Source organism: Loxodonta africana, chromosome 14 (assembly GCF_030014295.1).
Source record: "Loxodonta africana isolate mLoxAfr1 chromosome 14, mLoxAfr1.hap2, whole genome shotgun sequence".
NCBI lineage: Eukaryota > Metazoa > Chordata > Mammalia > Proboscidea > Elephantidae > Loxodonta > Loxodonta africana.
Genome location: NC_087355.1, coordinates 47,065,474 through 47,079,747, shown reverse-complemented (window position 1 = coordinate 47,079,747; position 14,274 = coordinate 47,065,474). Strand labels below are relative to the sequence as shown.

Below are 14,274 nucleotides of genomic sequence, written 5' to 3'. Positions count from 1 at the left end.
AGAGGAATAATTGGGAGCTTTGTTTCTCCAGGTAGTGAGGGAGGTACTTTGTAACTTAACCCGTTCTTACTGAATAATGTTCTCCTCTCACCTAAGTTTGAGATCCATCTCGCTCTTCACAAAAGACCGTGGATATGGAAAAGTGGCAGACCTCATTTCCATTCTTTAACAGGTAAATGTGCAAGGCCATGGGGCTCATCCCATCCAAGAGCCTTTCAGGGTAGATCCCCATCCAATTAGTGTGTGGATTCCACTAGTCTTCAAAGTCCTGCTCTCCGGGGCTGGTGCTTCTCTGTGGCCCCTTTGCAGGCTCTTGTTTCTCCTCTTCCTTGGCCTGGCCTCTAAACACAGCCGCTCCTCAGAATTCCAACCTCAGCCTGCTTCTCTTTCCACAGTATGTTTTCTCTGACTCTTCACAAATTCCATAGCTTCCACTGTACCCTACACACTGGTGGCTCCCATGTCTTCGTCTTCAGCACTGAATGAGTCTCCCTGATGGTACTGGACAGACTACTGTTTTCAATGCTACAGGACACCTTCACCTGCAAATTCTAAAGGTCCCTCAAACCCCAGCTCTCCTGAGCCAAATGCACCTCCTCCATCAATTACAGCAATAATAGCCACCGATTGGCACATACCTCGTGGTCACCCTCATGTCCTTCCCAGCCATCAAATGAGGAATGATGTCCAGTTGAGTTGACCCCTTGACCAGCTCTCAAAGCCATCCCTTTCTCAGCTTCTTCAGTGCCTCTGTCTTGGTTCAGCCTCAGCCATTTTTCACCTGGGACCCTGCAGTAGCCTCCTGACCACCCTTGCCTCCGGTTCATCTTTCCTAATAGGCTGACCTGCTCGCCACATGATTCTTGATGAGATGCAGATGAGATCACACTGTCTTCCCACGTAAAGATCTTTGGATCTCCAACTACAGACACATGAAGCCCTTCATAGCGGGTATCCTCACCCTCCAACTTCTCTAGCTCGTTCTCTTCACTCTTTTCCCCATCAGGTTACCACCTCCCGGAGATACTGGGCACTCACAGCTTCAAGTCTTTGTATGATTTTGTCTCTCACCTGCCTGCCTGTCTCCTCATCTGTGTCCACTGATGCCATTCCTTTATTGTCCATACCTTTACTAAGTGCTCCTACGTGTCAGTGCTGGACAGTGGGAATAAAAGGACGATTAAAGCTTCTTCTCTGTGAGCAACAAGTGCAATGCTGTGGAGTCAGAGTTATAAACAAATTACATTACCCTGAGGTTAGGACTGAAAGAGTTAGGTACAAAGTGTGACTGGTCCCCTAAGGAAGGGGCTGCCTATTCTGCCTTAGAAGTTGGGGACTATTTCATGGAGGGCACAAGTTCAAGTTTGGTCTTGGGGTTTAAGTTTCACCAGGTAGAGAAGGAAGGGAAGGACATTTAGGTCAGGCAAAGGAATCATCATGGATAAAGGCAAGAGAGGTCTGGAAGGATGATTTGTTTGGGTGACTAAGAGTAGTTTGGTGTCACCTGAGTGTAGAGAACAAGTGGGAAGATATGATAGAATTGACCCAGATAATGATGGTCCTAAACCGATGTGCAAGACTTTACATTCTACCTGGTCGGTTTCATGGCGGAGACCCTTCTGACACTTGACATTTCTTTCTACATAGAGGGAACTTCACTGGTATAACATTCCTGGCTTCTCTCCACCCCTCACTCCTTCCCTGGGGAGGAGTTGTAGCTTAACTGGCTGGTGAACCTGAGATAAGCTGGCCATGCATAGCTTTACCCCTTCCTGTCTTTCCCCTGAGTGCAAGGCCACTGACAGGAAGTTCACCTTCTAGTCTATTTCTCCATGCTCTGAGTTTACTTCCAAGGGCAGTGCCCCTCATCCCCAAACAAACACATCATGTGAGAAGGCCTGCTTCCTGGGGCTGGAGCATTGTTGTTGTTGTTAGCTGCCGTTGAGTTGGCTCCAACTAATGCCAACTTGACGTGTAACAGAATAAAACGTCGCCTGGTCCTGTGCCTACTTCATGATCACTGCTATGTTTGAGTCCATTGTTGTGGCCACTGTGTAGTGCCTTCCAACCTAGGGGGCTCATCTTCTAGCACTGTATCAGATAATATTCTGTTGTGAACCATAACACTTTCATTGGCTAACTTTCTGAAGTGGATTGCCAGCCTTTCTTCCTAGCCTTAGTCTGGAAGCTCCACTGAAACCTGTTCACCATGGGTGACCCTGCTGGTATGTGAAATACCCGTGGCATAACTTCCAACATCATAGCAACACACAAGCTACCATAGTATGGCAAACTGACAGACGGGCAGCAAGGGGTTAAAGAATAAGTATCTGTAATTCTGGGGTTCAATATTGGGAAGCCCCTTGTTGCTGTCCTACAGCTGACATTGAAATAAGTATGATTCTCAGTAAGAAAGGTGATATTCTGATCTCTGTAGCCTTCTTCCACTCTCTCTTAATTCTTTTTGAACTTGGCTGGGTAAAAATGCTATTTATTTGGTCCCTCAAACCCCCAGCAACAGGAAATGATAGCATGACAGAGTCAGATCTGAGTTTTGGAAGATCAATCTGACAGCAGTGGAGAATGCATCTGAGGGGCAGAATGTTGAGAAAATGGGGGTACCCATCTCTGCCCCACTGGAATCAGGTTACATGTTACAATTGGCACCCTTGAAGTACATGTGACAGAGAAAGCTGAGAAGTTCCAGTTAAAATAAAATCTCTGGGCACATCTGACACTCACCTAGCATATTTCTACATCCAGTCTGACTGAAAAAATATATTTGAGCATTAAGTCTGGAGTTTAAATACAAAGGGGACCATTACTCTTTTATCGTTCAAGATGAAACAAGACAGAACTAGCTCAAGGTGCCTCGGCACAGTTAGGATTTCTAATAAGTAGCCCTAAAAAGAGACACCATGAAAAGCATTAATGATGCTTTAAAAATACAAAGATTTGTCTTGCAAAAAAAAAAAAAAAAACCCTTGAATCTGATGAATCTGACTAAGCCTCTAAACCCAACAACTAATTTATAGGAAATACAGAGGACAAGGAAATACGGTGCATTGCAGTACAGGATGCCATCAGTAAAATCCAGCCTGTGGAAAATCTATAGGTCAAAAGACCTGCCTTCCTCAACAAATACATTACAAGGGAAAGAGAGACAGAAATGGAGGGAAAACCTATAGATTAAAAGACTTAAAAGACATGCCAATCAATCACAACCTATGGATACTGATTCCAACACACTGTAAAATATTCTAAATTTAACACTGATTAGACATTTCACAGCACTAAGGAACTAATGTTAATGTTTTCTCAGTGTGATAATGGTACAGTGGCTGTGTTAAACAAAAAAAGGCTTTCTTACCTTCTTTCAGAGATACATCCTAAAATATTAAAGGTGGACCTGTTGTTTGTTGTTGTGTGCCAGCAAGCTGATTCTGACTCATAGTGACTCTATGCGACACTGAAGAACTGCCCCACAGGGTATCCTAGGAGGTAATCTTTACAGAAGCGGTCCTGGTGGCACAGCCTTGGCTGCTCGCTGAAAGGTGGACGCTTTCAACCCACCAGCCGCTCCATGAGTAGAAACTGTGGCAGTCTGCTTACATACGATTTACAGCTTTGGGAACTCTGTGGGGCAGTTCTACTCTGTCCTATAGGGTTGCTACGGGTTAGAATCAACTTGATGGCAATGGGTTTAGTTTTCTGGTTTAATCTTTACCAGAGCAGATTGCCAAGTCTTTTCTAACAGAGAGCCACTGGTGAGCTGGAACCGCCGACCTTCCTTTCAGTTAGCAGCTGAGCACTGAACCACTGTGCCATGAGGGCTCCTTAAAGGTGGATCTGCTTCACAATAATCTGGGGGCAGGGGAGTGGGTAGGTATATAAAGGACACAAGATTAGCCATGAGTTGATAATTGGTGAAACTGGATGACGGGCATGTAAGGGTTGATCGAGTCTCTCCACTTTTAAATATATTTGAAATTTTCCACGATTAAAATAAAATCCTCAAGCTAATTTTATCAACCAAGTAAAACTAAAAAATCTTAAGCTTAAATATAAAAATAAGACCTTTCTCTAAACTAATAATTTTTAAAAATTGAATTAAAAAGGATAATACCTTACTTCATTTTAAAGATGAGGAAAAAGTTCCAGAAGGGGCTGGGGCCTTCTATCTAACTACCCTACATGGTTTGTAAATCAAAGATTGACTTACAAGGAGCCATATTAAGGGAAGCAGAGACTGATCGGAGTGTAAGAAACAGCCCCTGTTCTCAGTAAAGTTGCAATCACAGACAGAAAGGCAAATAAATGATCAGTATAAGGAGGCACATGCTGTGTGTAAATTAAGTACTACAGAAATTCTCTACAACGTCAAGAGAGCTTGGGCCGACCTCCCCTCAAGGATCTTCCCATCAAAATGGAGGCCCATCTTACACAGGGCTGGGGTTATAAAGTCCGCTGCAGGGCAGAAATTAGCCTGATGACCTTCGAAAATGTCTTCTATCACCTACAAATTACAGTACGTCATTTTGTACATAAATGCTTGTACAGGGATATGTATGTTAAAATGTGTAACGATGAAGTGATGATGGAAGAAAGGGCACTGTCACCGTCCCTCTTCCTTCACAGCACTCCTTAAACTCTTAGTGCGTGTAGGTGGATTCCTGTCCCTCTTCCTTCACAGCAGTCCTTAAACTCTTAGCATGTGTAGGTGGATTCCCGTATGTTAAACAGATGTATGTCTGGTGCACCTGCTGAGGGCATTTGACTGGAAACTGCCAAGGTGACCCATTTCTGAAGCCATGTGGTTCTACGTGTTTTATTCCTGAACTTCTCACTCCAACAGCCTGTGGCCAGTCTCAGGTTATTACAAGTAGAACTACTTTTCTATGAATTTCTAAGGAACTTGGTGCACAAGAGTATTGATTTTGTTGTTATTGTTGATTTATTTATTTTTTAAAGAGATAACCACGGGAGTTTAGCTAACACTTTTAGATTAAAAACAGTAATGACTTACCACACAAAGAAGCCAAAGCACAACATAGAGTATTTGGGTCTTGGAGAAGAGATCTTGCCCAAATTTTATGCAAACAATAGCTTCCAGGAAACCAATGACCCTAGTTAAACAGAGAACGAGAGGTTAAATACTGACTCATCTTACCAGAGCACAGATTACTAACAGGCATTAGTCAATCAAAAAGTTCAACGGTCACAAAATTTCTGTACCAAACACTGGTAGCAGTTACCCACAGAATGACACTGTTCTAGCCCACTGTACTTTCATTAGAAATATATATATATTTTTAAACTCTTCCTTCCCCCTAGGCCAAAATCTCAACTCACACATTTTAGCAGCTGGTTGGCCCGTGAGAGAAAGGATGCCATGTATGGACTGAACAATGCGCCCATGGGCGGGACAGTCTGCTTCTATAGGGGAGGTGGCTACTTGGCTGACAGGAGTTGCTGATGCTTTCCTAAGTGATCACATGTGTGGGAGGAAGAGTATTTCTCAAATCGAGAGCAACCAAGACCTCTGGGGAGGAGTTTGGGATAGAGTGAGCTCTGTCAGGGGCACGTTTACTTTACTGGTATCATTTGAATTTCCTAAGAATATATTCAAATGTTACCCGCATAATTAAACATACATTTTAAAAAAACATTAAAAAAATTTAAGAGGCACTGTTATCATCTACCTCAGAGCCTCTATGACCATGAGCAGTGGGCCATCATGCTGCTTCTGAACCACCACAAGCACAGGAGACCTCTTACCTTTGCAAGGCAGCTTATTTCACTGGTAAACCTCTCCTCCTGTTGGAACGGCTGGTACCCTACCTCTGATCCCTTCTACTTATGGGTCCTAACTCTGCCCTTAGCCACAGAGAGTGAGTTTGATCCTTCCCAGTGACAGTCTTCCAGTAACTTGGAAGCAGCAATCCCATTCCCTCCCAGCCTTTTATGATATCTCCATATTAAACATCCCTTTCTGTATCTGGCAATAAAAATCCTTTATCCTCACTTGGTCTGTAAGCAAATTTTGCTAAATCCAAAAATGTTAACAAAACAAAACCAAAAACCCCAACTCCGTGCTTTTACCCTTTAAATAAAACATTAAAGAAAGAAGTCACTCTTGGGATCTATATCCTCATTTATAAATATAAAAATAAGGTCTTTATTAAAATTCCAAGCATAAAAGGTGAGAATGGATGAGGATGAAGTTATACAGCTGGTCATGTGATCCCAAAGACCGCACAAGAATACTGATTTCACACAACTCAACTTTAGGTGTTCCCTGCTTAAGCTGGAATCTGGACAATATGGATCAGCATACTTGCACGCATATTCCCTAAAAAGGAGAGAAGGGGCCAGAAGGCTCTCAGTCCCCCGTCAACTGGCAGATACAAAGGTCACTGCCATCCTGAAATGTGTAGATGGCTCTAAACCATGGAATTTCTGGAATTAGAACCACTTCAGCAAGGATAGGGAGAAAATCTCCTTAATGTACCTTTAGAGAGTTTGGGACTACCTTTTCCCCTATCGCCAACTGAATAAGGTTTAAGAGTGGTTGGCTTGAATCTTTAAAGCCACGGCCCCTCCCCTCAAACACACTGTGGTATGTGTGAGAAAGCAGCATTTTAGCAGAGGGGCTTGCGAAGCTTCTCAGCGCAGGGCTGAGCTTCACTGTGATATTAAGTCTAGACTGTGTCCGACCCTAGATGGCAGTTAAAGGTCTGTTACTTCCAGCCTGCACGGAGGGGGGGGCGCCTGTGAGTGGACATTTTAAAACAGGATTATTTAATCTTTGGGATTTCCTGAAGAATTTTTATGACAAACTATTATGATCAGGAAATAAATAAATGCCATATCTACCCTAAGTTTATTATGAGAGATTTCTGGGCATTCAACTAGATTAAGAGACTAAAGCATGGTGACTGGCAGACCGGGGCTGCGTTTCTTAAACTTTGGTGATGCGAGACCTATGGCATGCACGCACATATACATGACTGAGGGAAAAAAAAAAAAGTTTTACAAAACAGTTCCTATCCTTATACAGACATTTTCTACTCTATTTCATTTTAAGAAAATGCTGGTTGGGATCCACTCAATTGATTTTACAGTGCCTTGCAGTCTGACCTACAGACTTATTATTTTTTTTTTTTTCAGTCTGCAACTTTAGGGTATGATTTCCTTCTACTTGCTGAGAAATCTTAGCTAACCCATTGAGGCTTTGTCACTGAGAAGGTGACAGTTGAGAACAGAAGGAGGCAGGGAAGCCAGCTGTGGGATGACCTGGGGGGGAGGGTCCTGGGCTGAGGCAACAGCCAGTCAGAGGTGTAAGGGGAAGCAGCAGAGTTGAGGCCAGCAGGGTAACACAGGCCTTGAGGACTGACTCTTCTAGGGTCTGGCTTCTAGTCTCAGGGGGGATGGAAGCCCCTGGAGGGTTTAGAGTACAGGGATTAACATGATTTGATTTACATTTTAATACGATCATTTTGGCTGCTGACTGGGACCTGAAGGAGGCAGAGTAGCAGCCTGGAGAGATGAATAGGTAGGAGGCTCTTGTAATAACAATCTAGGCAGAAGGACCAGGGTGGTAGCTGTGGAGATGGCAAGAAGTGGTGGGAACCAGGGTACATGAAATCAACAACCATGGTGACACCTTCACATACCAGCTATTGCCTCCCAACATTATCTCTGGTCAACTAAAGGGATTCTTAGTAAATAATATACTTCTGTTGTTATTGTTAGGTGCCGTGGATTTCCACTCACAGAGGCCCCATGTGACAGAACAGAACTGCCCCATAGGGTTTCCAAGGAGCAGCTGGGGGATTCAAGCTGCTGATCTTTTGGTTAGCAGGCAAGCTCTTAGCCACTGCGCCACCAGGGCTGCTTCTACTCAGTTCAAAATGAAATGCCTGATCTGTACCAGACTCAGAAAGAGGTGGTTTGATGGAATTCACTGTGACCTCTTCTATACCCTTTGAGCCTCATGGCCATATGTATCTTGAATTTGCAAGGTTAAAAGACAAACCTGCGGACTATAGGCAGTGCTTCTGCCTGGGGGAAGGCACTAGAAATTCCCTACCTCCTCCTGGTCAGCTAACTCACACACTTTCAGCCTACTTTCTCTTAGGAGCTGGCTCTACAAGGTAGAAAAAGATGAGGTTAGTATAAAGCGGAGGATAAGATGTTCTTCAGGGAATGAAACAAGACTGTAAGCAGGGTTACCGAAAGAAACTGGGGGCACAAAAGCTCTAGCAAAGGGAGGGTTTCCGGTTTGCCAACAAGACCTGGCCTGGATTCTGAGGCTGCTCACAGCAATGCTGTGGCCCCAAGGTAGCCCTGCCTGCATGCAGCTTCCACAAGCACTGCTCCATAGCTGCACAATGTGTGGCTGTGGTGCTCAGGAGGTAGGCAAGTCACTTCATCAGCAAGGAGCCAGCCCTCCAAACATCGACTGGAGACATGCACGCCCAGAACAAAACTACTACACAACCACACAGGTAGCAGGAAGCGTTCCTGAAGTTCACAGGAGTGAGGATTCAGTTCTAATTAGGATAACCAGACACCTTTTTGGAGAAAGTGATGGCCAAGCTGGGCCTTAACACACAGATAAAATTCCAGCTCTGTTCCATGGTACTTCATGGGCTTCCAAAGAACCACAGGGGCAGGGGGTGAGAGGGGAGGAGTGTGAGTGAGTAAAGGGGCGAAAGGGCCCTGGGTAGCATATGCAGGACTGTTCTGCCCTGTCATTTTTAAATATATTAGTGTTTGGGGCAAAATTTCATTTGAGGAAAGGAATTGAAAGGCTTTTTTTTTTTTTTAATAACTACTACCAGAGGGCTTGAGATGGCAGTGGAGATGCTTCTGAGCAAGGGAGCAGGGAGTAGCAGGATGATATTCAAGTCTGGAGAGGATGCAGGATACTCAGGGGTAGGATGTGTGAAGGGGGAGAACCAGGGCAGGGGTTTGGGCTTCAAAGCTATCCCAGCAGCACGCATATGAAGCGCCTGAAGCAGAGGTGCGGAGGGACAGCCAAGGGCTGGCAGTGAAACACCAGCAGAAAGAAGGACCGTTTCACTAGTGCTGGGCTTGTTGTTGTTCTTAGGTGCCTTCCTGTTGGTACTGACTCATAGTGGCCCTACGTACAACAGAACAAAACACAGCCTGGTCCTGCACCATCCTCACAATCATGTTTGGGCTCATTGTTGCAGCCATTGTGTCAATCCATCTTGGCCAGGGTCTTCCTCTTTTTCACTGACCCTCTACTTTACCAAGCATGATGTCATTCTCCAGGGACTGGTCCCTCCTGATAACATGTCCAAAGTACGTGAGAAGTTTCACCATCCTTGCTTCTAAGGAGCATTCTGGCTGTACTTCTTTCAAGACAGGTTTGTTTGTTCTTCTGGCAGTCCATGGTATATTCAATTTTCTTTGCCAACACCAGAATTCAAAGGCATCAATTCAAAATACTGTGGCTTGGGTCAGGCGCACCTTAGTCCTCAAGGTAACATCTTTGCTTTTTAACACTTTAAAGAGGTCTTTTGCAGCAGATTTGCCCAATGCGAATTTCCTGATTGCTGCTTCCATGGCCGCTGATTGTGGATACAAGTAAAATGAAATCCTTGACAACTTCAGTCTTTCCTCAATTTATCATGATGTCACTTATTGGTCCAGTTGTGAGGATTTTTTTCTTTATGCTGAGATGTAATCCATACTGAAGGCTGTGGTCTTTGATCTTCATCAGTAAGTGCTTCAAGTTCTCTTCACTTTCAGTAAGCAAGGTTACGTCATCTGCATATTGCAGGTTATTAATGAGTCCTCAACCAACCCTGGTACCCCGTTCTTCTTCATACAGTCTAGCTTCTCAGCTTATTCGCTCAGCATACAGACTGAATAAGTATGGTGAAAGAATACAAGCCTGACAGACACCTTCCCTGATTTTAAACCATGCAGTATCTCTTTGATCTGTTCGAATGACTGACTGCCTCTTGGTTTATGCATAGGTTCTGCATGAGAACAATTAAGTGTTCTGGAATTCTCATTCTTTGCAATGTTATCCATAATTTGTTTTGATCCACACAGTCCAATGCCTTTGCACAGTCAATAAAACAGAGGTAAACACCTTTCTGGTATTCTCTGCTTTCAGCCAAGATCCATCTGACATTAGTCCTCTCCTGAATCCAGGTTGAATTTCAGGCAGTTCTCTGTTGATATAACTGCTGCAGCCATTTTTGAATGATCTTCAACAAAATTTTACTTGCCCGTGATATTAATGATACTGTTCAACAATTCCCACATTCTGTTGGATCACCTTTCTTTAGAATGGGCACAGATATGGATCTCTTCCAGTCAGTTGGCCAGGTAGTTGTCTTCCAAATCTCTATGAGTAGGAATTGACTCAACAGCATACAACAACAGACAACAGACAAGTGAGCACCTCTGGCACTGCATCCCTTTGTTGAAACACCCCAATTGATACTCCGTCAATTCCTGGAGCCTTCTTTTTCGCCAACGCCTCCAGTGCAGCTTGGGCTTCTTCCTTCAATGGCATTGGTTCTTGATCATAGGCTACCTCCTGAAATGGCTGCACTCTGACCAGTTCTTTTGGTACAGTGATTCTGTGTATTCCTTCCAAGTGCTTGTGATGCTACCCGTGTCATTCAAAATTTTGCCCACTGAATCCTTCAAAATTGAAACTTGAGGCTTGAATTTTTTCTTCAGTTGTTTCAGCTCGAGAAATGCCAAGCGTGTTCTTCCCTTTTGGTTTTCTAACTCCAGGTTTTTGCACATTTCATTATAATATTTTACTTTGTCTTCTCAAGCTGTCCTTTGAAATACTGTTTAGCTCTTTTACTTCATCATTTCTTCTATTTGTGCTTTAGCTACTTTGTGCTCAAGAGCAAGTTTCAGAGTCTCTTCTGACATCCATTTTGGCCTTCTCTTTCTTTCCTGTATTTTTAATGACCTTTTGCTTTCTTCATATATGATGTCCTTGATGTCTTCCCACAGCTAATGTGGTCTTTGGTCATTAGTGTTTATTGTGTCAAATTTATTCTTGAGAAGGTCTCCAAATTCAGGTGGAATATACTCAAGGTCATATTTTGGCTCTTGTGGACTTGTTCTAAAATTCTTTAGCTTCGACTTGACCTGGCATATGAGCAATGGATGGTCTGTTTGACAGTCAGCCCTGGCCTTGTCAGATGTAGTTGATTTAATTCCTGTATTTTCTATCTGGTAAGGTCCATGTGTATAGTCCCCATTTATGTTATGGAAAAATAGTATTTGCAATGAAGAAGTCATTGGTCTTGCAAAATTCTATCAAGTGATCTCCAGTATCGTTTCTATCAGCAAGATCATATTTTCCAACTACCGATTCTTCTTTGTTTCCCACTTTCACATTCCAATTGCCAGTAATTATTAAGACATCTTGATTGCATGTTTGGTCAATTTCAGACTGCAGAAGTTTGTAAAAATCTTCAATTTCCTCATCTTTGGCTTAGTAGTTGGTGTGTAAATCTGAATAACAGTCTTAATACATAGTCTTCCTTGTAGGTGTATGATATTATCCTATCACTGACAATGCTGTATTTCAGGACAGATCTTGAAACGTTCTTTCTGATGATGAATGCAATGCCATTTCTCTTCGTCATTCCTGGCCTAGTAGGCCACATGATTTTTGGATTCAAAACAGCCAATACCAGTCCATTTCAGCTCACTAATGCCTAGGGTATTGATCTTTATGCATCCCATTTCATTTTTGACGACTTCCCATTTTCCTAGACTTATACTATTATATTTCATGTTTTGATTATTAATGGATGTTTGCAGCTGTTTCATCTCATTTTGAATTGTGCCGCATCAGAAAATGAGGGTCCCGAAAGCTTGGTTCCATCCACGCCATTAAGGTCGACTCTACTTTGAAGAGGCAGCTCTTCTCCAGTTTTATGCTGAGTGTCTTCCAACCTGAGGGGCTCATCTTCCGGCACTGTATCAGACAATGTTCCGCTGCTATTCATAAAATTTTCACCGGCCAATTTTTTCAGAAGTAGACCACCAGGTCCTTCTTCCAAGTCTCTCTTAATCTAGAAGTTCCACTAAAACCTGTCCACCAAGCGTGACCCTGCTGGTATTTGAAATATCAGTTGAAAAAGCTTCCAGAATAACAGCAACATGCAAGCCACCACAGTATGAACAATTTACAGACTGGTAGTGCTGGGCAGGGGCCAAGAGTTGGATGAGGCTCCTACAGCCATCCATATCCCTTAGTACATGCCTTCTTCTGGAAGGGACCGTGTTCTTCACAGCTGCATTCATCCTTAAAATAAAAAAATTAAAAAGAAAAAAAAAAAAAGGAGTCGGAAGCTATGAGCCTGGAAGAACAATTACACAATTATCAGTAACTATGGCGGCAACAAGCGTGGCATTGGAAGGCAACAAAGGATATTGGGAAGAAACAGAAAAACCTGTGGAAAACCAGGCCAGGTGTTGTGTTGCAGGAGGTAGAGAAGAGCTCCAAGATGACAGATACTGTGGAGAAGACAGTAGAGATGAGGATGGAGACCAGGCTTGCTGATCTGGAACTGATCTCAGACAGAATCACTTAGCAGAGTGGCACAGGCAGAGCCAGATAGTGGGAGCAGATTATAATGGCCGTGATGGTAGGACTGGGGGCATATGAAGCAAGGAGATGGCAAGGTGCTGGGCGGCTCTCATAGCAAGGCAGGGCACAGTCCTGGGGGCACCCAGGCAGAAGAGACTTCTACCTTCCCGTGAAGCTCAGCCCAAGAACTTGCAGGAAAAAGGAAAAGTGACTGTCCACTCTGCTCCCGCCAGAGCATGGCCTCCTCCCTCCCATGACCAGGTGAGAGAATAACCTCTTTCCTTTATAAACTAGGTTGAAACTCTCCTTCTGAGGCACAGAAGCTCAGTTATAATCATGGTAGGGTGGGGAGAGATAAAGACGATGTAAATTGCACAGCTGGGGAGTTTGTTTACAGCAGTCCTAAGACTCCCAGACAGCCCAGGTAACATAAATGTTCCTTTCTAAATGGAGAAGAAGCCAACCTGCCCACACCACCACTTTCTCCCTAGTAGGGTTCCGTGCCCTCGCTGGATGGTGTCCTATCTCTGCGATAGATGACACGTTTAAGTATAAAAGGATTAAAAGTTCAGATCTGTGGAGCAGCTGTAGGAGACCACATTGCAAGTTCATATTTACTTACATCAGCAAGTAATTCACACAGACTTTTTGAGGATCTGATATTTACAGAAGACAAGTGCCCTCTTCGAGAGGAAAAGCTGACGTGGAATGGTGGGAAAGAAACCTCAGATGGTCCTATCTGACCTTTTCCCTTCTCCTCCTCCTCCCAAAAGGGAAAGTGGCAAAATTCAGGAATGTCACTATATGGGGCGCCCCTGCTTCATTCCCTCTCATATCTCCACACCTTGCTAAAGACTGAAATCATTCCACGACTGCTGAAAAGAAAGACAACTAATAGTTGAGTTACTAAAGGAAAGCAGACATTTAAACATGTCCTATTTTGATAGGAGAGGAAATAAAAAAATGATGGTGACAGGGAAGCAGGGGGAGAGCTGCAGCGAGAGAGGAAGGTGGTAGCCTCTGAGGGGCAAACCCTCAGAGCAGAGCCTTCTACTGGCCAGCAGGGGGCAGCTGTGGCCCACGCTCACGCCTGCAGGTGGCCCTGCTGTGCTTGGTTTTACGAGGAGGATTTGTTATTCTGAGGCATGGCCCGCTGGGCCTCAGAAGATTCATTAATCTTGATATCTCGGTTCTGGGGGGCTCTCCATTCTCAATAAGCATAGTAAATAAGCCAAATGAGGTCTTATTTGCATTTTACTTTTTAAAAATCATTTTCTGACAAGGCACAACTTTCTGCAGCTGCTTTTGCTACCACTCTTTGGCCTAGTTTATTTTTGCCATTTCTTCCACTCTAGGGATTCTATTTTTTGACTGCCTGATAAGAAAAAAACTTTGTTACAACATGACCCCCCTCTCCAATCTACCCCTCCTTTCTCTCAACCAGTAAACAGATAGTCTTGTAGAAAACAACCCACTCCACAACAGAATAAGACCTTGCCTACGACTTTTAAATATGAAGGAAAAATACATGTGGAAAGAGCATGTGAGCAGGTGAGGGGAAGAGCTCAAATGGAGAAGGATCATTCGTAAGGAAAGCCCCATATCCTTCCTTTCTATCCCCAAAACCAAGCCCTACGCCCAAAGTGGGGGAAGTCTCCTTTGCT

The 14,274-nt window shown here is 43.8% G+C and overlaps 1 protein-coding gene across 1 annotated transcript in view; it reads right to left on the bottom strand.

Annotated features, from left to right (window-relative positions):
- Positions 1-14,274, bottom strand: part of PTDSS1 (phosphatidylserine synthase 1) — a 77,827-nt gene that overhangs the window by 11,935 nt on the left and 51,618 nt on the right. Inside the window, exon 10 of the mRNA XM_003408404.4 lies at positions 5,027-5,126. Coding sequence (XP_003408452.1) covers positions 5,027-5,126 — 100 coding nt within the window. The remainder of the gene's footprint in view (positions 1-5,026; positions 5,127-14,274) is intronic.